At 41.9% G+C, this 23,434-nt stretch overlaps 1 protein-coding gene across 5 annotated transcripts in view; it reads left to right on the forward strand.

The window, feature by feature from the left end:
• The first annotated feature begins 366 nt into the window (after positions 1-366).
• Positions 367-23,434, forward strand: part of Art3 (arginine methyltransferase 3) — a 101,928-nt gene continuing 78,860 nt past the window's right edge. For 2 of the 5 annotated variants that reach the window (XM_069820838.1, XM_069820836.1), the window contains exon 1: positions 367-485. In XM_069820838.1, coding sequence (XP_069676939.1) covers positions 467-485 — 19 coding nt within the window. In that variant the 5' untranslated portion in view covers positions 367-466. Of the gene's footprint in view, positions 486-637; positions 788-13,738; positions 14,416-17,661; positions 17,784-23,434 lie in introns of those variants that run through there. The other 3 variants (XM_069820837.1, XM_069820839.1, XM_069820840.1) reach the window with 3 other exon arrangements.

A 23,434-nucleotide genomic window follows, 5' to 3' on the forward strand; every position in this document is an offset into this window, starting at 1 on the left:
TACAGATTTTATGTGCTTGTGCCATAACAGCTAGTTATCAAGAGTAATACGAAGATATTTTACATGGTCACTGTATTGAATTTCTTGATTGCATATTTTTATTTTGTCACGAGGTCTTTTTAAACACTTGGAGAAAATTATTGGCTGACATATTTCAGGATTTAAAGAAATACGCCATTCTTCTAATAGAAGTACATGGTTTTGAACTGCACAGTCAGCATATTGATGACACCAGCAAATTGAGGACTTCTGATGTGTTATCGTATGTCGTGTGCACACTTTTAACTTGCCTGCCGCTAGAGGGCTACTGTCGCGCCAGCTGTCAAATGTTGGCATATTCTAAACGTATGACTTGCGTGACTGTATCTATTAGACTGTGGATGCACCTTTATGGGCGTCGGAATAGCAAGTTACCCAATTCACTTGTTGGCAATACTGCACTGCTACTCTGGCTTCATAAATTTCCATGATGGCGGCTGGTGAAGGTAAGTAATGTGATTTGTTTTGTTTTTGTAAGATATGAGTACTAGAAATTATTGAGTCATTGTTAGTGGTCCTTCTGAGTTCTTAACATACTGGAAATATGGCTTGCCTGTTTTAATGCTATGTAATGTTTTAATTTGTTGTTTAAATGAAACCTTCTCAACATAACCTCAAATTACTTGTGTATAAAATGTTGTGACATTAAATTGTTGCTGATATGTTTAATGAAGTTTGTGAAGTCTTACAATTGACTGGTTAAAGTTTAACAGCAGAGATAACTGCATAACAAGTATGCAGAAGAAAGGTATACTATCAAAGTTGCTATACTTAAGGCAAAAGTAGCATAACTTATATATCATGCTGCTTAACCCTAGAGCTACAGAATGTCGCGAGTGAATGTAACTAGAATATAATGGTTGCGAGTTTCTTCACGCACAGTAGGTGCTACAGTAATTTTCCAGAAAAGCTATACTTAAGATTCAATTTCCTTTTGTTTCGTTGGCTTCTGCGAGATTTATATCTAGCGGTAAACATGTGGCTTTAGTTTGTAGACACAAATACTTTGAACATAAAATTCGTTTGAGTATATTCTAATGAGTCAAAACTTTAAGTTGTTTAAAAAAACAAAATTTAATACAAGAATCTGTTTCTTTAGAATATTATTTTTATACATCTGACTGCTTTCTTTTTCCACGCATCTAATATAACTTTGGGTTAAATCCAATCTTAGGTTGCCGAGGCGAAGTGTCATGGCGGACGCGCGCAAGGCTACTACGTAAATCAAATTAAGCATGTATGCATGGCAGCCAACACTACACTCCTTTGCGATGAGAGAAAAGCTGCTATCATGTATTTCCATAGCCAGTATGTTGTAACTGTATGAAATCATGGACGTAGTTTACAGACAGAACACCAGAGTCGCATTGACACGATGCTTCCAGCTCCGGAAAACCGTACGGCAAAGAAACTGTTGCCCAAACAGATTATTACCCTGGTTCGATCCCCGTATAAATGTAATTCCGTGGAACAAGTATAAGTACCACAGATATGCAAATTATCGTAATACTAGGACATATAATGCCCCAATGACAGGAAAGGTAATGCACTGAGGTCATAGAGTAAACTACGAGGACAGACAATGGACTGGTAGGACGGACAGTGTAGTTACAGCACAGAGATAAGACTGAGAGGAAAATGACTGAACTGCTAGGACAGAGAGTGTAGTGACAGGACAAAGTTTGGATAAATAGCACACAGAGTGGACTGAGAAGACAAAGAGTGGACTGAGAAGACAAAGAGTGGACTGAGAATGCAAAGAGTGTACTAGTAGGAAAGACAGTGTAGTGATAGAGCAGAGATTGGACTGCATAGAGTGGACCGAGAGAACAGAGGTGGACTGACAGGACAGACAGTGCGCCGAGATGACTTAGAGTGGACTGAGAAGACTCGGAGTGGACAGAGATGACATAGAATGGACTGAGAAAACATAGAGTGGACTGAGAGGACACAGCGTGTACTAAGAGAACAGAGGGTGGACATAGAGTATACTGAGAAGACAGGGAGTGGACTAAGAGGACAGAGAGTGGAATGACAAGACAGGGCGTGGACTGAGATGACATAGAGTGGATTGAGAAGACAGGGAGTGGTCTGAGAGGACACAGAGTAGACTGAGAAGACAGAGAGTTGACTGAGAAGACATACAGTATACTGAGATGACATAGAGTGGACTGAGATGTCATAGAGTGGACAGAAGACAGGGATTGGACAGAGAGGACTGAGAGAGTTCTGAGAGGACATAGAGTGGATTGACAGGAGATAGAGTGGACTGAGAGGACATAGAGTGGACTGAGAGGAGATAGAGTGGACTGAGAAGACAGAGTGGAATGAGAGGACATAGAGTATACTGAGATGACATAGAGTGGACTGAGATGTCATAGAGTGGACACAAGACAGGGAGTGGACAGAATGGACACGGAGTACTGAGAGGACATAGAGTGGACTGAGAGGAGATAGAGTGGACTGAGAGGACATAGAGTGGACTGAGACGACATAGAGTGGACTGAGACGACAGAGTGGGCTGAGAGGACATAGACTGGACTGAGAAGATAGAGTGGACTGACAGGACATAGAATGAACTCAGAGGACACAGAGTGGACTGAGAGGACATAGAGTGGACTGAGACTATATAGATTAGAGTGAGAGGAGATAGAGTGGAATAAGAGGACATAGAGTGGACTGAGAGGACATAGAGTGGACTGAGAGGACATAGACTGGACTGAGAGGACACAGAGTGGACTGAGAGGACATAGAGTGGACTTAGAGGAGATAGAGTGGACTGAGAGAATATAGAGTGGACTGAGAGGACGTAGAGTGGACTCAGAGGAGGTAGAGTGGACTGAGAGGACATGGAATGGACTGAGAGGTCATAGAGTGGACTGAGAGGACAGAGTGGACTGAGAGGACAAAGAGTGGACTGAGACGAGATAGAGAGGACTGAGAGGACATAGAGTGTACTGAGAGGACATAGAGGGGAGTGAAAGGAGTTAGAGTGCACTGAGATGAGATATAACGGACTGAGATGACAGAGTGGACTGAGAGGCCATAGGATGGATTGAGAGGACATAGAGAGGACTGAGGAGATAGAGTGGACTGAGAGGACATATAGTGCACAGAGGGGAGATAGAGTGGAATGAGGGGACATAGAGTGGACTGAGTGTTGATAGAGTGGACTGAGAGGACATAGAGTGGACTGAGAGAAGATAGAGTGGACTGAGAGGAAATAGAGTGGACTGAGACGATATACAGTGGACTGAGAGGACATAGAGTGGACTGAGACGAGATAGAGTGGACTGAGAGGACATAGAGTGGACTGAGAGGATATAGAGTGGAGTGAGTGTTGATAGAGTGGACTGAGAGGATATAGAGTGGACTGAGAGAAGATAGAGTGGACTGAGAGGAAATAGAGTGGACTGAGACGACATACAGTGGACTGAGAGGACATAGAGAGGACTGAGACGAGATAGAGTGGACTGAGAGGACAGAGTGGACTGAGAGGACATAAAGTGGACTGAGAGGACATAAAGTGGACTGAGAGGAGATAGATTGGACTGAGATGAGATAGATACAGCGGACTGAGATAACATAGAGTGGACTGAGAGGACATAGAGTGGCATGAGAGGACATAGAATGGACTGAAAGGACAGAGTGGAATGAGAGGAGATAGAGTGGACTGAGAGGACATAGAGTGGACTGAAAGGACATAGGGTGGACTGAGAACATATAGAGAGGACTGAGACGACATAGAGTGGACTGAGAGGAGATAGACTGGACTGAGATGACATAGAGTGGATTAAGAGGAGATAGAGTGGACTGAAAGAACATAGAGTGAACTGAGACGACATAGATTGGAGTGAGAGGAGATAGAGTGGGCTGAGAGGTCATTGACAGGACTGAAAGGAGTTAGAGTGGACTGAGAGGACATAGAGTGGACTGAGAGGACATAGAGTGGACTGAGATGACATAGAGGGGACTGAGAGGAGGTAGAGTGGAATAAGAGGACATAGAGTGGACTGAGAGGACATAGAGTGGACTGAGAGGAGATTGAGAGGACTGAGAGGAGATAAAGTTGACTAAGAGGACATAGAGTGGACTGAGAGGAGATAGACTGGACTGAGAGCAGATAGAGTGGACAGAGAGGAGATAGAGTGGACTGAGAGATGATAGACTGGACTAAGAGGACATAGAGTGGACTGAGAGGAGATAGAGTGGAGAGATAGAGTGGACTGAGATGACATAGAGTGGACTGAGAGGACATAGAGTGGACTGAGAGGAAATGGACTGGACTGAGACGACATAGACTGGACTGAAAGGAGATAGAGTGGACTGAGAGGAGATAGACTGGACTGAGAGGACATAGACTGGACTGAGAGAACATAGAGAGGACTGAGAGGAGATTGAGTGGACTGAGACGAGATAGAGTTGACTGAGAGGACATAGAGCGGACTGAGAGGCGATAGAGTGGACTGAGAGGAGATAGAGTGGACTGAGAGGCCATAGAATGGACTGAGAGGAGATAGAGTGGTCTGAGAGGACATAGAGTGGACTGAGACGACATAGAGTGGACTAAGAGGAGATAGAGTGGACTGAGAGGACATAGAGTGGACTGAGACGACATAGATTGGAGTGAGAGGAGATAGAGTAGGCTGAAAGGACATAGACAGGACTGAGAGGAGATAGGGTGGACTGAGAGGACATAGAGTGGACTGAGAGGACATAGGGTGGACTGAGATGACAAAGAGGGGACTGAGAGGAGATAGAGTGGAATAAGAGGACATAGATTGGACTGAGAGGACATAGAGTGGACTGGGAGGAGATAGAGTGGACTGAGAGAATATAGAGGTGACTGAGAGTACATAGAGTAGACTGAGAGGACATAGAGTGGACTGAGAGGAGATAGACTGGCCAGAGAGGAGATACAGTGGACTGAGATGAGATAGACTGGACTGAGGACATAGACTGGGCTGAGAGGACATATAGTACACTGAGAGGACATAGAGTGGACTGAGAGAGGATAGAGTGGACTAAGAGGACATAGAGTGGACTGAGACGACATAGACTGGACTGAGAGGAGATAGACTGGACTCAGAGGACATAGAGTGGTCTGAAAGGACATAGAGTGGACTGAGAGGACACAGAGTGGACTGAGAGTACACAGATTGGACTGAGAGTACATAGAGTGAACGTAGAGGAGATAGCGTGGAGTGAGAGAACATAGAGTGGACTGATAGGACGTAGATGGACTGAGAGGAGGTAGAGTGGACTGAGAGGAGGTAGAGTGGACTGAGAGGACATGGAGTGGACTGAGAGGTCATAGAGTGGATTGAGAGGCATAGAGTGGACTGAGACGAGCTAGAGAGGACAGAGAGGACATAGAGTGGACAGAGAGGACATAGAGCGGAGTGAGAGGAGTTAGAGTGGACTGAGATGAGATATTGCGGACTGAGATGACAGAGTGGACTGAGAGGCCATGGAGTGGACTGAGAGGACATAGAGAGGACTGAGAAGAGATAGAGTGGTCTGAGAGGACATAGAGTGGACTGAGGGGAGATAGAGTGGACTGAGGTGACATAGAGTGGACCGAGAGGACATAAAGTGGACAGAGAGGAGATAGATACAGCGGACTGAGATAACAGAGTGGACTGAGAGGACATAGAGTGGAATGAGAGGACATAGAGTGGACTGAGACGAGATAGAGTGAACAGAGAGGACATAGAGTGGACTGAAAGGACATAGAGTGGACTGAGAGCATATAGAGTGGACTGTGGGGAGATAGAGTGGACTGAGACGACATAGAGTGGACTGAGAGGAGATAGACTGGACTGAGATGACATAATGTGGATTAAGAAGAGATAGAGTGGACTGAAAGGACATAGAGTGGACTGAGACGACATAGATCGGAATGAGAGGAGATAGAGTGGGCTGAGAGGACATAGAGTGGACTGAGATGACATAGACTGGACTGAGAGAACATAAATTGGACTGAGAGGACATTGAGTAGTCTGAGAGGTTATAGAGTGGATTGAGAGGAGATAGAGTGGACTGAGAGGACATAGGCTGGACTAAGAGAACATGGAGTGGACTGAGAGGAAATTGAGTGGACTGGGAGGAGATAGAGTTGACTGAGAGGAGATAGACTGGACTGAGAGGACATAGAGTGGACTGAGGGGAGATAGAGTGGACTGAGAGGACATAGAGTGGACTGAGAGGACATAGAGTGGACTGAGATGACATAGAGTGGACTGAGAGGACATAGAGTGGACTTAGAGGAGGTAGAGTGGACTGAGAGGACATGGAGTGTACTAAGAGGTCATAGAGTGGACTGAGAGGACATAGACTGTACTGAGAGGACATAGAGGGGAGTGAGATGAGTTAGAGTGCACTGAGATGAGATATAGCGGACTGAGATGACAGAGTGGACCGAGAGGCCATAGAGTGGACTGAGAGGACATAGAGAAGACTGAGAGATAGAGTGGACTGAGAGGACATATAGTGGACTGAGGGGAGATAGAGTGGACTGAGGGGACATAGAGTGGACTAAGAGGACATAGAGTGGACTGAGAGGACGTAGAGTGGACTGAGAGGAGATAGAGTGGACTGAGAGGAAATAGAGTGGACTGAGTGTTGATAGAGTGGACTGAGAGTACGTAGAGTGGAATGAGAGGAGATAGAGTGGACTGAGAGGAAATAGAATGGACTGAGACGACATAGAGTGGACTGAGAGGAGATAGACTGGACTGAGAGGACATAGACTGGACTGAGAGGACATAGAGTGGACTGAGAGGACATATAGTACACTGAGAGGACTCAGAGTGGACTGAGAGGAGATAGAGTGGACTGAGACGACATAGAGTGGACTGAGGGGAGATGGACTGGACTGAGAGGACATAGAGTGGACTGAGAGGACATAGAGTGGATTGAGGGGACATAGAGTAGACCGAGATAATATAGAATGGCCTGAGAAGATATAGAGTGGACTGAGAGGACTTAGACTGGACTGAGAAGATATAGAGTGTACTGAAAGCACATAGAGTGGACTGAGAGGAGATGGACTGGAGCGAGAGGACATAGACTGGACTGAAAGGAGATAGAGGGGACTGAGAAGAGATAGACTGGACTGAGAGGACATAGACTGGACTGAGAGAACATAGATTGGACTGAGAGAACATAGAGTAGTCTGAGGGGATATAGAGTGGACTGAGAGGAGATAGAGTGGACTGAGAGGACATAGGGTGGACTGAGGACATAGACTGGACTGAATGGAGATAGAGTGGACTGAGAGGAGATAGACTGGACAGAGAGGACATAGACTGAACTGAGAGAACATAGATTGGACTGAGAGGATATAGAGTAGTCTGAAGGGATATAGAGTGGACAGAGAGGAGATAGAGTGGACCGAGATGAGATAGATACTGCGGACTGAGATGACATAGATTGGACTGAGAGGACATAGATTGAAATGAGAGGACATAGAATGGACTGAGAGGACAGAGTGGACTGAGAGAGTATAGAGTGGACTGAGAGGACATACAGTGGACACAAAGGACATAGAGTGGACTGAGAGCATATAGAGTGGACTGGGAGAATTAGTCCACTTGTCCTCTCTGTCCACTATCTCCTGTCAGTCCACTGTATGTTCTCTCAGTACACTCTATGCCCTTTCTGTCCACTGTATGTCCTCTCAGTCCACTCTATCTTCTCTCAGTCCACTTTGTCTTCTCAGTCCTGTCTATTTCCTCTCAGCCACTTTATCTCCTCTCAGTCCACATTCTGTCCTCTCAGTCCACTCTATATCCTCTCAGTCCACTGTATGTCTTCTCAGTCCACTCTATCTCCTCTCAGTGTACTCTATCTCCTCTTAGTCCACACTCATTCCACTCTATCTCCTCTCAGCCCACTCTATGTCCTCTCATTCCACTCTATCTCTTCTCAGTCAACTCTACGTTCTCTCAGTACACACTATGTCCTCTCTGTCCACTCTATGTCCTCTCAGTCCACTCTATCTCCTCTCAGTCCACTTTATGGCTTCTCAGTCCAATCCATGTCCTCTCAGTCCACTTTATCTCCTCTCAGTCCACTTTCTCTATGTCTTCTCAGTCCACTCTCAGTTCACTGTATATCCTCTCAGTCCACTCTATCTCCTCTCAGCCCACTCTATATCGTTCCGTGCACTCTATCTCCTCTCAGTCCACTCTATATACTCTCAGTCCACTCTATCTCCTCTCAGTCTACTCTATGTCCTCACACTCCACTCTATGTCCTTTCAGTAAGCTCTACATCTTCTCAGTCCACTCTACGTTCTCTCAGTCCACTCTATCTCCTCTGAGTCCAGTCTATGTCCTCTCAGTCCACACTATGTTCTGTCAGTCTACCCTATGTCCTGTCAGTCTACCCTATGTCCTCTCAGTCCACTCTATGTCATCTCAGTACACTTTGCGTCCTCTCAGTTCACTCTCCGTCCTCTCACTCCACTCGATCACCTCTCAGTCCATTCTATATCCTGTGAGTACACTCTGTATTCTCTCAGTCCACTTTCTGTCCTCTCAGTCCACTCTATCTTCTCTCAGTCCACTCTATGTCCTCTCAGTCCACTCTATGTCCTTTCAGTCCACTCAATATTTTCTCAGTCCACTCTGTGTCGTCTCAGACCAATCTGTATATACTCAGTCCACTCTATGTCCTCTCGGTCCACTCTATGTCATCTCAGTCCAATCTATCTTATCTTAGTCCACTCCTTTTCCTCTCAGACCACTTTCTGGCCTCTCAGTCCAATCTGTGTCCGCTCAGTCCACTCTGCACATTCTTTCAGGCCACTCCATGTCCTCTCAGTCCACTCTAAATCTTCTCCATTCCACTATATGTACACTCAATCCACTCTATGTCCTCTCAGTAAGCTCTATATTTTCTCAGTCCACTCTATCTCCTCTCAGTCCACTTTCTGTCTTCTCAGTCCTGTCTATGTCCTCTCAGTCCACTTTTGTGTCTTCTCAGTCCACTCTATGTCTTCTGAGTCCACTCTATCTCCTCTGTACTCTATCTCCCCTCAGTCCACTCTATCTCCTCTCAATCCACTGTATGTCCCCTCAGTCCACTCTATCTCCTCTCAGTGCAGTCTATGGCCTTTCAGTCCACTCTATGTCCTCTCAGTCCACTCTATATCTTTCCGTGCACTCTATCTCCTCTCGGTCCACTCTATATCCTCTCAGTCCACTCTATGTCCTCTCTTTCCCCTCTATCTCCTCCCAGTCCACTTTATGTTTTCTCAGTTCACTCTATGTCCTCTCAGTCCACTTTCTGTCCTCTCAGTCCACTCTATATCCTCTCAGTCCACTTTATCTCCTCTCAGTCCACTTTCTGTCCCCTCAGTCCACTCCGTATTCTCTCAGTCTAATCTATGTCCACTCAGTACACTCTGTGTCCACTCAGTCCACTCTCTGTTCTCTCAGTCCACTCTATCTCCTCTCAGTCCACTCTAAGTCCTCTCAGTACACTCTGAGTCCTCTCGGTCCACTTACGGTATTCCCAGTCCACTCTATTTCCTCTCAGTCCAGTCTATGTCCTCTCATTATACTCTATATCGTCTCAGTCCAGTTTCTGTCCTTTCAATCCACTCTATGTTCTCTCAGTCCAGTCTATATCTTCTCAATCCACCCTGTGTCCCCTCAATCCACTTTCTGTCCCCTCAGTTCACTCTATCTCCTCAGTCCACTCCTTGTCCTCTCAGTACACTCTCTGTCCTCTCAGTCCACTTTCTCTCCTCTCAGTACACTCTATGTCCTCCCAGTCCACTTTGTATCTTCTCCGTCCACTCTATGTCGTCTCAGTCCTCACTATATCTACTAAGTCCACACTATGTCCTCTCGGTCCACTCTATATACTCTCAGTCCTCTCTAGCTCCTTTTACTCCACTCTTTGTCCTCTCAGTCCACTCTATATCATCTCAGTCCACTCAATGTCCTCTCAGTCCACTCTATATCTTCTCAGTCCACCCTATGAACTCTCAGTCCACTCTATGTTCTCTCAGTCCTGTCTATCTCTTCTCAGTCCACTCTATCTTCTCTCAGTCCAATCTATGTGCTCTCAATCCACTTTCTGCCCTCTCAGTCCACTCTAAGTCTTCTCAGTCTAATCTATGTCCTCTCAGTCCACTGTATCTTCTCTCAGCCCACTCTATCTTCTCTCAGTCGACTCTACCTCCTCTCAGTCCACTCTATGTCCTTTCAGCGCACTCGATCTCCTCTCAGTCCACTCTATCTACTCTCAGTCCACCCTAAGTGCTCTCAGTCCACTTTCTGTCCTCTCTGTCCACTCTATATCTCCTCTCAGTCCACTGTTTCTCCTCTCAGTCCACTTTCTGTCCTCTCAGTCCTCTTTCTGTCCTCAATTCACTCTATGTCCCCTCAGTCCACTCTATCTCCACTCTGTCCACTCTATGTCCTCTCAGTGTACTCTATCTCCTGTCAGTCCACTCTTTGTCCTTTCACTCCACTCTATGTCCTCTCAGTCCACTCTGTATCCTTTCAGTCCACTTCCTGTCCTTTGAGTACACTTTCTGTCCTCTCAGTCCACTCTAAGCCATCTCAGTCCACTCTAAGCCATCTCAGTCCACTCTATGTTCTCTCAGTCCACTCTATCTCCTCTCAGTCTAATCTATCTCCTCTGAGTCCACTCTATGTCCTCAGTCCAATTTCTGTCCTCTCAGTCCACTCTATGTCCTCTCAATCCACTCTATGTCTTCTCAGTCCACTATATCTCCTCTCAGTCCACTCTATCTCCTCTCATTCGACTCTATCTCCTCTCCGTCCACTCTATGTCCTCTCAGTCCACACTAGGTCCTCTCAGTACACTGTGTCCTCTCAGTCGACTTTCTGTCCTCTCAGTCCAGCCTATGTCCTCTCAGTACACACTGTGTCCTCTCAGTCCACTTTGTCTCCTCTCAGTCCACTCTATGTCTCGAGTCCACTCTGTGTCCTCTCAGTCCACATTCTGTCCTCTCATTCCACTCTATCTCCTCTCAGTTTACTCTATGTCCTTTCAGTACACTCTGTGTCCTCTGAGTCCACTTTCTGTCCTCTCAGTCCACTCTATCTCCTCTCTGTCCACTCTATGTCCTCTCAGTACACCCTGTTTCCTCTCAGTCCACTTTCTGTCCTCTCTGTCTACTCTATGTTCTCTCAGGCCACTCTATGTCCTCTGAGTACACTTTCTGTCCTCTCAGTCCACTCTTATCTCCTCTGAGTCCCCTCTATGTCCTCTCAGTACACTGTGTGTTCTCTCAGTCCACTTTCTGTCCTCTCAGTCCCCTATGATCTCTCATTCCACTCTATGTCCTCTCAGTCCACTCTATATCTTTTCAGTCCACTCTATGTCCTCTCAGTCCACTCTATGTCTTCTCAGTCCACTCTATATATTCTCAGTCCACTCTATATCTTCTCATTCCACTCTATATCTTCTCAGTCCACTGTATATCTTCTCAGTCCACTCTATATCTTCTCTGTCCACTTTATGTCCTCTCAGATCACTCTATGTCTCCTCAGTCCACTCTATAACTTCTCAGTCTACGCTATGTCCTCTCAGTCTACTCCATGTCCCCTCAGTCCACTCTATGTCCTCTCAGTCCACACAATGTCCTCTCAGTCCACTCTATGTCCTTTCAGTCCACTCTATACCCTTTTAGTACAATCTATATTTTTCAGTCCACTCTATGTCCTCTCAGTCCGCTCTATGTCCGCTCAGCCCACTCTATATCTTCTCTGTCCAGTCTATATCTTCTCAGTCTACTCTATCTCCTCTCAGTCCAGTGTATGTCCTTTGAGTCCACTCTATGTCCTCTCAGTCCACTCTATGTGCTTTCAGTACACTATATCTTCTCAGTCCAGTCTAAGTCCTCTCCGTCCACTCTATATCTTCTCAGGCCATTCTATATTATCTCGGTCTACTCTATGTCCCCTCAATCCACTCTATGTCCTCTCAGTCCACACTATGTCCTCTCAGTCCACTCTATGTCCTATCAGTACAATCTATATCTTCTCAGTCCACTCTGTCTTCTCACTCTATGCCCTCTCAGTCCACTCTATATCTTCTCAGTCAAGTCTATATCTTCTCAGTTCACTCTATCATCTCTTAGTCCACTCTATATCTTCTCAGTGCGCTCTATGTCCTCTCAATCCACTCTATCTCCTCTCAGTCCACTCTACGTGCTTTCAGTACACTCTATGTCCTCTCAGTCCACTCTATGTCCTCTCAGTCCACTCTATGTCCTTTCAGTACGCTCTATATCTTCTCAGTCCACTGAATGTACTCTCAGTCCACTCTATGTCCTCTCAGTCCACTCTATATCTTCTGAGTCCACTCTATGTTCTCTCAGTCCATTTTCTGTCCTCTCAGTCCACTCCATATCTTCTCAGCCCACTCCATGTCGTCTCAGTCCATTCTATGTCCTCTCAGTCCACTCTATCTCCTCTCAGTCTATTCTATATGTTCTCAGACCACTCTATGTACTCTCAGTCCACTCTATGTGCTTTCAGTACACTCTATATCTTCTCAGTCCAATCTAAGTCCTCTCAGTCCACTCTATATCTTCTCAGGCCACTCTATATCATCTCGGTCTACTCTATCTCCCCTCAGTCCTCTCTATGTCCTCTCAGTCCACACTATGTCCTCTCATTCCACTGTATGTCCTTTCAGTACACTCTATGTCCTCTCAGTCCACTCTATATCCTCTCAGTCTACTCTATGTCCCCTCAGTCCACTCTATGTCCTCTCAGTCCACACTATGTCCTCTCAGTCCACTCTATGTCTTTTCAGTACAATCTATATCTTCTTAGTCCACTCTATGTCTTCTCACTCTATGTCCTCTCAGTCCACTCTATATCTTCTCAGTCCAGTCTATATCTTCTCAGTCCACTCTATCTCCTCTCAGTCCACTCTATATCTTCTCATTCCACTCTATGTCCTCTCAATCCACTCTATCTCCTCTCAGTCCACTCTACGTGCTTTCAGTACACTCTATGTCCTCTCAGTCCACTCTATGTCCTTTCAGTATGCTCTATATCTTCTCAGTCCACTGAATGTCCTCTCAGTCCACTCTATATCTTCTCAGTCCACTCCATATCTTCTCAGTACACTCCATGTCGTCTCAGTCCACTCTAAGTCCTCTCAGTCCACTCTATCTCCCCTCAGTCTACTCTAAATGTTCTCAGTCCACTCTAAGTCCTCTCAGTCCACTCTATCTCCTCTCAGTCTACTCTATATGTTCTCAGTCCACTCTATGTACTCTCAGTCCACTCTCCGTCTTGTCAGTGCTTTCCCTGCCCTGTCATTGGATGTTTAAATTTCTAATCTTACGATAATTTGCAATTGTCTCATACATTTTCCAAGGAATTGCTTCTATACGGGAATCGAACCCGGTATTAATGTGTCAGATCAAGAGTTGCTGTACCGCACAGGTTTTCTGTGCTGGTGGCATGGTACCAATGCGACTCTGGTGTTGTGTCTATAAACTACGTTCACGATATCATAGTTACAACTTATTTGCTTTTCAAATACATGATTGCAGGCTTTCTTTCATCGCTAAATAGTGTAGTGTTGGCTGCAATGCATACGTGCACAATTTTGAATGACGTAGTAGCCTTGCGCTCGTCCGCCATGACACTTGGCAACCTATAGGTGGATTTAACCTAATAATTAATACCCAACATGACAGATACAAGTGAGTACACCATTGAAGAGCGCATTATTGGCAAGCAGTTGAGTTTATCCATATCGTGGTATGGGGAGGATTCTGCTCCACCTCTTCATAAAAGTATGGATTGTTCTTACACCAAAATACCATATTTCGGGACCGAAAGCTTCGGTATATGGCGTATTCGTCACTAATTATCACCTTACTCCGCTTTGGGATGGTGTCAAATGTCAGAAGAGCTGCACATGCGTCCATCCTTCGCGTTAAGTCAGTATCCGATAATTCGTTCACACACATTGGTCGGTATGATTGTAATTTTAGGTCTGTTTTCACGTGCTTGAGCCCAATGCCTGAATTGCTGTTGGAAGTCTCTACTCACCTCTTCTATTCTTCTTTCCAGTTCGTGACAAGTTGTGAACCCAACTGCTTGCTATAATGCGCTCTTCGATGGTGTAATCACTTGTATCGGCCATATTGGGTGTTAATTATCAGAAACACACATTAGACATACTAATAAACATCATAAGACTACAAAGACATGTATAACATAGATACTGGTAGGGGGTAACGGAACTTTGTAACCACTCTGTAGAGAGCTTGGTAATTCTGGAAGACAGCCAATACACCATTGTCGAACTCTTTTTTTTTTCTTCTTCTTCACAAACGACGATTTTATGCAGCATTTTCGGAAGGTAATAGAAAAAAAATTCTGAAAAACATAATTTCGACTGTAACCTAACAACCTATCACAATCGAAACTACCATAACCTTAACCAACCCAGTAATGTCTTTGTCGCTGCACATAGACACACTAAACCTTGAACTTATACTGTTTCCAGGGCATCAGGAACAAACAATTTTTTTTTCTTTCATATTTTCGCATGTTTAAGAAATCATTTCAAGAGCTTCTAGCAGGAATTGCCAATGAAATTTGAAGAAAAAAAAAAAAAAAAGACACCATAGCACAATAGGCTGTATACTGTCGTGGCGGTATAAGGAATCTGTGGCCTAACAGTCGTCCGTTAGCAACACCACAGACATGCCACTCACGTACCACTAAAATAGTGGAGTGGGCGTGGCCCCGTCTGAAATCTATAATTTGATTCCATGTATCACGACGAGAAGCACCACTTTCAGTGTCTACCACCAGTGGCGAAGCCAACCACTCAGATTGTCTGCAGTGCCACTATTCTGTGGCTGTGTCTGAAGACCCTCATTTACATGCATTGTTTATAAGTGGCAGTGCTTCTAAAAGTGACCTCGTCTGAAGGGGCTCTAACATTTCAATTATGTTCATATCCCTTGATTGCTAGATTTATCACTTCATTGTTGATGAATTGGACGTACGTCTGAAGTCAAATAGTGAACTATGAATTAGTTTAAAATGATCCAAATAATAATTTAGTTGTTTATAGGCTATGTTACAACTGCAACAATTCTAGAGATCATTGGAACCTAGGTCTATAACTCTGTATATCATTAGCCTTAATGATCATATTAAGGAGAATATATGGGCCAAAACAAGAAAAGGAAGAATGGAGAATAAGATTTAATAAAGAAATTTATGAGTTATACAAAGAAGTTAAACTATCTGTATTCATTAGATTAAAGAGACTCCAGTGGGCTGGGCATGTGGTTAGGATGGGGGAAGAAAGAGCTCCAAGAAAAGCATTGGAACACACAATTTGGGGGAAGGGAGGTAGAGGAAGACCGAGAAATAGATGGGAGGACGCAGTGCTAGAGGATGCAAGGAGCCTGTTAGGTATAGGAAGTTGGAAAACAAGGCCAAGGAACAGAGGAATGGAGGCGAAGATTGAAGAGGCCAGGATTCAATTTGGACTGTAGCACTAAGGAAGAAGAAGAAGTCCTAATGTTCTCTAGAATTGTCTAGGTCTACAATTGAAGAGTGTGATTCCAAAACTCGCTCAGTCCACTTGTTTATGTTTATGATTTATACATATATAGCCTATGATTATGTTAAGAGACCTCTGTGATTATATTTTAAGCTTGTTTTCTTCCAAAACAATGCCAATCCTTGTCTAAAAGTTTGTGTTATTGTGCATGTCACTTGAAAACTCTCAGTCCGTGCACTGGTGGATAAAAAAACTAGCTCAGTCTTTTCATAAAATTATATTTAATGCGTTTTGGGATCACACTCTTCAATTTTGTATATCATTAGCCCCAGTGATCTCTAAAATTGTTGCAGTTGTAACAGATAATACTTCGCTGATGACATCCATTTTTCCTAAAGCTTGGAACAATGCCTTTGTATGCCCTATATCCAAAGTTAAAATGCTGACTACCCCAACGACTATCGACCTATTAGTATTCTACCTACCTTATCGAAGGCGTTAGAGAGAATAGTACACAGACAACTCACTGACTGCCTAAACCAGGTATGAATTCCTGGACACATATCAGTCAGGTGTTCAGACTCGACACAGTACAGCGACTGCACTGTTGGAAGTAACAGAAGACATCCGAAAAGCTATGGACATATGTAAACTTAAAATACTGACACTACTAGACTTCAGTAAAGCGTTCGACACTGTAAATATCGACTTACTGACGAGAAAATTACGATCACTCCAGCTATCACAAAACACAGTTTCTTGGTTCTCCTCTTATCTCAGCAAATGTCAGCAGTGTGTTTCCATTGGAAGTCGAACTTCCTCTTGGCATATCGTTGATTCTGGAATCCCACAGGGATATGTTCTATTACCACTATTGTTCACTGTTCACGTAAATGACATCCCTTTGACTCTACAGCACTGTAAGCATCATCTTTACGCAGACGATTTACAAATCTAGGCCTATATGCATACAACCCCTGACTCACTCAATGACGCAATACACAATCTTAATGAGGACCTTGAATCTATATCTGCATGGGCCAGAAAGTTTGGTATGACTCTCAATGCAAGAAAATCATAAGCAATCCTAGCGGGACATCAAGTCTATTATGCAACATTACTTCTGCTCTTCCAGTCAAATTAAACGACACAATAATCACTTATGCTTCCTGTGTTAAAAACCTTGGAGTTTACTTTGATACTAATTTAAACTGGAATAACTAAGTAACTCATATTATCAAAAAAGTGTTTTCCATACTACATTCTTTAAACAGCATTCGAAAATTTCTCCTATTACTCAAAAAGTACTAGTGGAAACACTTCGATTATTGTGATTTTATACTGACTGACCTCAATGTCAACCAGTCCCAAGGATTACAACGTGTTCATAATTCTTGTGTTCGCTTGATCTGCACTGTCCGTCACGCTGACCACATTACTTCATCCTTCCAAACTCTAAACTGGCTATGGCTTAACGAACGTAGAAATTTTCATTCCCTTGTTCTCCTTTTCCAAGTCCTTCACACCTCTACACCTACCTACCTTGCCTCCGGTTTTAGTTACCTGTCATCATATCATAATCTCTTCACATGCACGCAAAATAGCCGCATACTAGCCATACCAACACATAAGACATCATCGTATTCATCATCATACACAATCTCGCTCTCGCGCTTGTGGAATACCTTACCCAGTGACATCAGAGGTTGTCGGAATTTAGTAGCATTCAAAAACAAACTTATTAAACATTTTCTTACTTTGTAGAGTATGTTTAATTTTTACTTAATAAAAAATTTTCTCTCTTCTTAACTTTTACAATAAACTGTCTAGCCTTTATTAATCAGTTAATTTTTTAGTACTTTGACTTTTATTGTATTTGTAAATTTAACATTAATTGTAATTATAATTGTAATTGTATTCTTAATATTGTAGTTGTAATCCCCTGGTAGAGGGGAAGAGAAGGCCTGATGGCCTTATCTCTACCAGGTTAAATAAATAAATAAGAATAATAAATAATAAACAAATAAATTACTATTTTGATAATTTTAAACTAATTCATAGTTCACTATTTGTCTTCAGATGTAATTCATCAACAAAGATGGAGCTTGAAGTTACATTTTCTGCATTCTCATCTTGAATAATTCCCAGAAAACTTTGGGGAACGAAGTGAAGAGCAGGGTTGAGGGATCCATTAGGACATAAAATAGGTGAAAACGAGATTTTATCATGTTTTGCAGTGTTCCACGGATTTTAAAGTGTACTTAAAAATTAGACAATGACTAAATATTAAGTATTTATTTTCAGCATGGTAAAAAGCCATACATGATATGAAGAAATGGTAAGCAAATTTCAATTCAGCCAACCAATATTAGGTTTTTGGTACTCTATGTGTATGTCTAATGCCTACCCACTTCATTTGCGTGATTCGGGTTCCGCATACTACAGATAGATGGCAGGACTGTGACCTATTTTCAAGTTGCACACTACTTCAGCGGGCCACGTTATGCATGATGTGTATTTGTGAAGAGTTATGTCGTGTACTAGGGTGAGTGTATGTGTAATTGTAGTGTAGGGAATGGATAAAGATGATGATGAGGAAGGGAGAAGGGGAAACCTGGTGCCGGCACATAGCCTACTCCTGTCGAATAGCACCAAGGGGGCTGCCAGGCTTAACATCCCTATCCGACAGACGAATCACTATCAACAGTGACATATTATGCATTCTCTTTATGCACTGTGGAGAGATTTGGGATTAAACCAGGCATATTGGTGCACAGTTTAGTGATTAAAAGTTGTGCACTGCCATTTCTCCTAGTCCTGAGGTAGAAATTTTACATGAAAATTTCTGACCCTGCTGGGAATCGAACCCAGGCCAGCTAGTCTGGAGGCAGATGCGCTACCACAGAGCTAACTCGGCGGACAAGATACTCACTCCATTAAGTGTTAATTTAGAGACTGATAACGTCTGTAAAATGAACTGTTATAGGAATCAATCCTATAAAGTCCTCATGATAATACTGTATTGATTGAATTTGCCGTAACCACGACAACGCATTGTTTAAGTGGCTGTCTTTGTAAAAGTGAAATTGGAAATACATTCTAATAGATAGAAGGCCATGGCTTGCCAATATGAATAAGTATTGAAAATAAGATTGAATTTTAATTTAATACTAGTTTTACTGTAGAAACCATTTTACGGAATGAGTACCAAAAAGTACTGTATGTAATAAGAAGGCCTACGTGAAACCTTCAGTGACCTCGTGTGTTATTACTAGACATCGGATTTTTAGGCACTAAAAATTTCAGTTTTAGGCGCCTAAAATAAGCTCAAAATTTGTAAAATTAGGCTCTATTTTAATGAAAATAGGCATTTTAGGCACATCAAGGTATCATACTTATTTCTTTCACTGAAATTTTTAGTTATACACTAAAATACGCACAAAAAAGTATATTTAAACATTAAAAAAGAATACTATATTATATTTATAAACAGAGCTGCACAAATTTAATATATTGAAACTAATGAAATAATGATTATTGATATCAAGATTACTCATTTTAAGTTATTGAAATTCAGTTCCATGCTCAGACTTTATTATAATTATCTGCACAGTACACCACCAGAATTTTTTCTAAATTCTCCACAGTTAACATTTGCCTTTTGTCACTGAGAATCATTTTGAAAGCAGAAAAACTTCTTTCAACCGAAACTGATGTGAGAGGCGCAAATTTTAAATTAGGTACAATAGAAACATCAATACTTACTGGAACATTTACACTTTCCCCCGATATCACTCTTGATACTTTTTCCAACAATGAAAATCCTACATTCTTATTTAATACGTTGTCCCACTTATTTTTAACTTTTTTCCCAATTTCGCCCAAAGCAGAATGTATGTTCACTTGAGCTTCCTTTACTATTGCTATTTGGCTACAAAGAGATTGTTTTTCACGTTCTAATTGTTCAATGCTTGCAGGTATGAAAGAAAAGTTTGATGTTATGTAGGCAATATCGTTTTTCACTCGTGAGTCATTCAGACAATCTTTCACTGCTTTCACACACGCTGCACTATCAGTTTCAGGTAATTTATCAATAACTGTGACCACTTCTTTAAAATTCTTAGAATAATACACCACTGACTGAATCCAGGTTCCCCATCGTGTAACAACCGGCTGAGGTGGGAGTGGGATATCTGGAAAGTTCTCTCTGAATATTGAAATCCTGGATGGGGCTTTACAAAAACATTTTTTTGTGTTAGAAATAAACGAATTGACAAGAGGAAATTCATTCCGGATTGTTTCAGAAACCCTGTGAAGCTAGACAGGTTACATGCGTGAGGTTAGGATAAAATGTTTTAAGAAGTGGAGCTGCAGCAACCATGTATGAGGCAGCATCAGTACAAAACAACAAACCTTTAGAATCGTCTATATTACCTGAGTATAAAGACTGTAGGCCTTTATTTACAAAATAAGCAATGGCTTGGCTATTCACTTTCGAAAGTTCCTTAACACATACGAGGTGTGGAATCGAAGGTCCATTAGGACTAAGTTTTCCTACTACCATATTTGCTATATACCTATTCATAGAATCTGAGGTTTCATCCACAGAGACCCATATGTAAGAATCACCTATATCCTCCCAAATGGAAGCTAAAGTTTCATTGTATATTCTGTCTAAGTAATTTTTTCTTAGGGTCGACTCAGATGGGATATTTTGTTTGCAGTATTTTTGTAAAAACTGTCTTAAAACAGGATTTTCAATTGCATTCCAGGGAATGTTAGCAGCAACAAACGCTCTGGTTAAATCAGCATAGAAATTGCTGCTGAGATTGGATGAAGTAGGCTGTGGTAGTAAAGTTTGTTGCAGTTGATTTTTCTGCTGAGCTTTAGCCTTATGAGCCGCTCCTTGCACATGCTGCTTTAGGTGGCACTTCTTTTCTTGCGAAATCTAAAAATGTAAAGTAAACTGAATTAAAATAAAATCCTAATTGTTGTATTGCCGTATTTCTATCACAAAGTTAGTGGGTTCGAACAATCAAAATTTTAATGACCTGCAAATACTTTAACTATCGCAATTTAAAAGGTTAAAGTGTAGTGGTCTTAAAAAGAATTATACCTCAGGATAGCTCAGTCAATGTATAAATATTATTGGCCTACTCATTAAAATTAATAGAATGTATATATTTCAACTATTGTTACATACCTGTTTGCTACAAATCTTGCAGAATATTATTTTTCCATCATAAGTGAATTCTGAATATTCTGTTAGCCATTGCCAGATCAATGTAGATTTTGCACTTATATTTTTCGGCATTATCGCGTTAAACTTCACAGGAAAACGTCCTACCGCTCAAAACTTCTCAACACAAATAAGGTGAGGGAAAGAGCAACTGTTAACGAGCATTCAAATGAACCGTTGTTATTGAGATTCAATTGGACAAAAATACAAAGTTCCATTTATTGTTGCATTTCCTGGTAGTGTTAACACTAGGAGGGCCATTCTTTTAAATATTTTGTAACGGTTTACCCTACTAATTCGCAGTTTTACGACTTTTCACAAATATTTCAAAAACACTCTTTCTCCAAAAATTGTGATTTTATGACACAGCTAATCGGTTTCAGACCGAAAACAGTCATTTTTATAGTATAGTACCGTATATCTCTGAATCGGTAGCAGCACATGTTGTGATTGTAGCCTGCTTCAAAACTAAGGTTGGTTCTTTGTCGGCATTTATGCCTCCGAACATGTTAAATTCGGTGAAATCTATTGCGAGTGTCGTGAGATTCAAAACATTTTGTTTCCTTTATCAATGGTTTCATGGCCGGTGTGAAGCAGACTTTCCACTTTTTAAATGCCTTAAATTTCGCAGTGAATGCATGTATAAATTATAAAAAGTAACAGTAAAATGCGAAACTTTACAGTGAGTTAGGCATTTTTAGGCGAATATTAACAAATTAGGCTCTAATAACCGTTTTAGGGCATTTTAGGGCACTATAAAACTCTTTGAATACCTTTCAATTTCCATGAAACACAAATATTAATAATTATTTTTACTTTTCTCCTAAAGAAACAAAATAGGCATTTGCCCTAGAATCCGATGTCTGGTTATTACGGACTTGGCTTACGCCTCGTCTATAAACATCATTACTCGTCTGTCAAAGATATGTTTCACGTACTAGTTACATAAATGACTAACTATTAGAGACCTGTTCAACCTGGGCCACATTAAGCAACTTATCTGACAAAAACATGAATTATAATTACTGGGCCACAAAACAAAAATTTAAATTCACAGGCCTCTGTGTAAATGAAGAATGTTATTCCAAAACTTGCTCGGTCCATTTGACCATTTTTATGGTCTATATATAATATGATTTTATTTAGACCTCCATCATTATATTTGAAGCATCTTTTCTTCCAAAACAACGTCAGTTCTTGCCTAAAAGTTGGTGTTATTGTGCATGTCACTTGAAAACTCACTCAGTCTGTAGATCAGTGGATAAAACAACTAGTCCAGTTCTTTCATAAAAATAGCAAACGCATTTTGGGCTCACACTCTTCAATTGTAAATTGATATATGATAAAATGTTAGGTTACTGCTGCTTTCTTATACAATCTAATAACATTTTACCTTTTTAATATGTTAGTCCGAACAAGGATAATGAGCCCGATGTTCACTTGTGCCACTGTTACTGTGAACAAATTGTTGTCCTCCTCACCCTTAGTGACAAGTAGTCCCACTGTTATTGACAAGGTAGGTTTTGATGAGGAGATAGATTAATGATAAGTACTCCCATTGTCAATGATAAAGTTAGGTATGGTTTGATAAGGAGATAGATTAGTGACAAGTAATCCTACTGTCACTGACAAGGTTAGGGTTTGAATAGGAGATATAATGTACAGAGCAATCCATATAAACCTCTACAGTTTTAATGCGTTATAATTTCCGTCTGGAAGCTAGTATAAACTTGAAATTGAGTTTAATGATCTCAATTGCTCTGGGAGAATCTATATTGGTACCCTTACTATTCATTGTTGATTCATGACTATTATTGACTGTTAGTAATTAGTTCGCAGTCTCTAGTTTTTGCAGTCATAATACGAATATGCAGTTTTCAATTTGACATCGTGTTTTTATTGTGGAAATGTTTGAAAGACAAAATCCTTGATTCAAACACAATGGACATTTTGAAGAGAATTTGGTGTGTGCAATATTCCAACCAGGCCAACAATTTAATCGATGACAAGAATGGAGACAACTGGCTTGCTCCTCAGTGAGAGTAGAAAAAAATAGACCTGCAATGGTTCGAGATTGTGTTGATGATGTTCAAGGACGTTTAGTGAAGTCACCAAAGAAATCATTGCACTGATTGAGCCAGGAGACAGGCTACTCATGCCTTATGTCTAACGATTCCATGAAAATTATAGTCAACTTCTTCTTCAGTGATCATCTAATCTCAAAATATCTGTGGCCTTCCCAGATCACCTGACCTAATCTCTCTGGACTTCTTCTTACGGGCTAACTTAAGGACAGAGTATACAAGAATAGATCACGGTCACTGCTGAACTCCGTGAGAGCATTTAGGAATGAAATCAGCAACATCGATGAGGATACACTTCAGAGAATGTCACAGAATATGGTGCGATGAGTACAATTATGTATGGATGCAGGCGGAAGACATTTTCAACATTTATTCTGAGGAATCTCCTACAGTTACTCTGTATTGCAAAATAGATTGCACACGTTTGCTATTATTGGTTCGGAAGTTATAAGTCATTCAAATTGTAAAGGTTTATATGGATTAATCTGTATTAGTGACAAGTAGCCCTATTGTCAGTGGCAAGGTTAGGTAGGGT

This window comes from Periplaneta americana, chromosome 3 (genome assembly GCF_040183065.1).
Source record: "Periplaneta americana isolate PAMFEO1 chromosome 3, P.americana_PAMFEO1_priV1, whole genome shotgun sequence".
Classification (NCBI taxonomy): Eukaryota; Metazoa; Arthropoda; class Insecta; order Blattodea; family Blattidae; genus Periplaneta; species Periplaneta americana.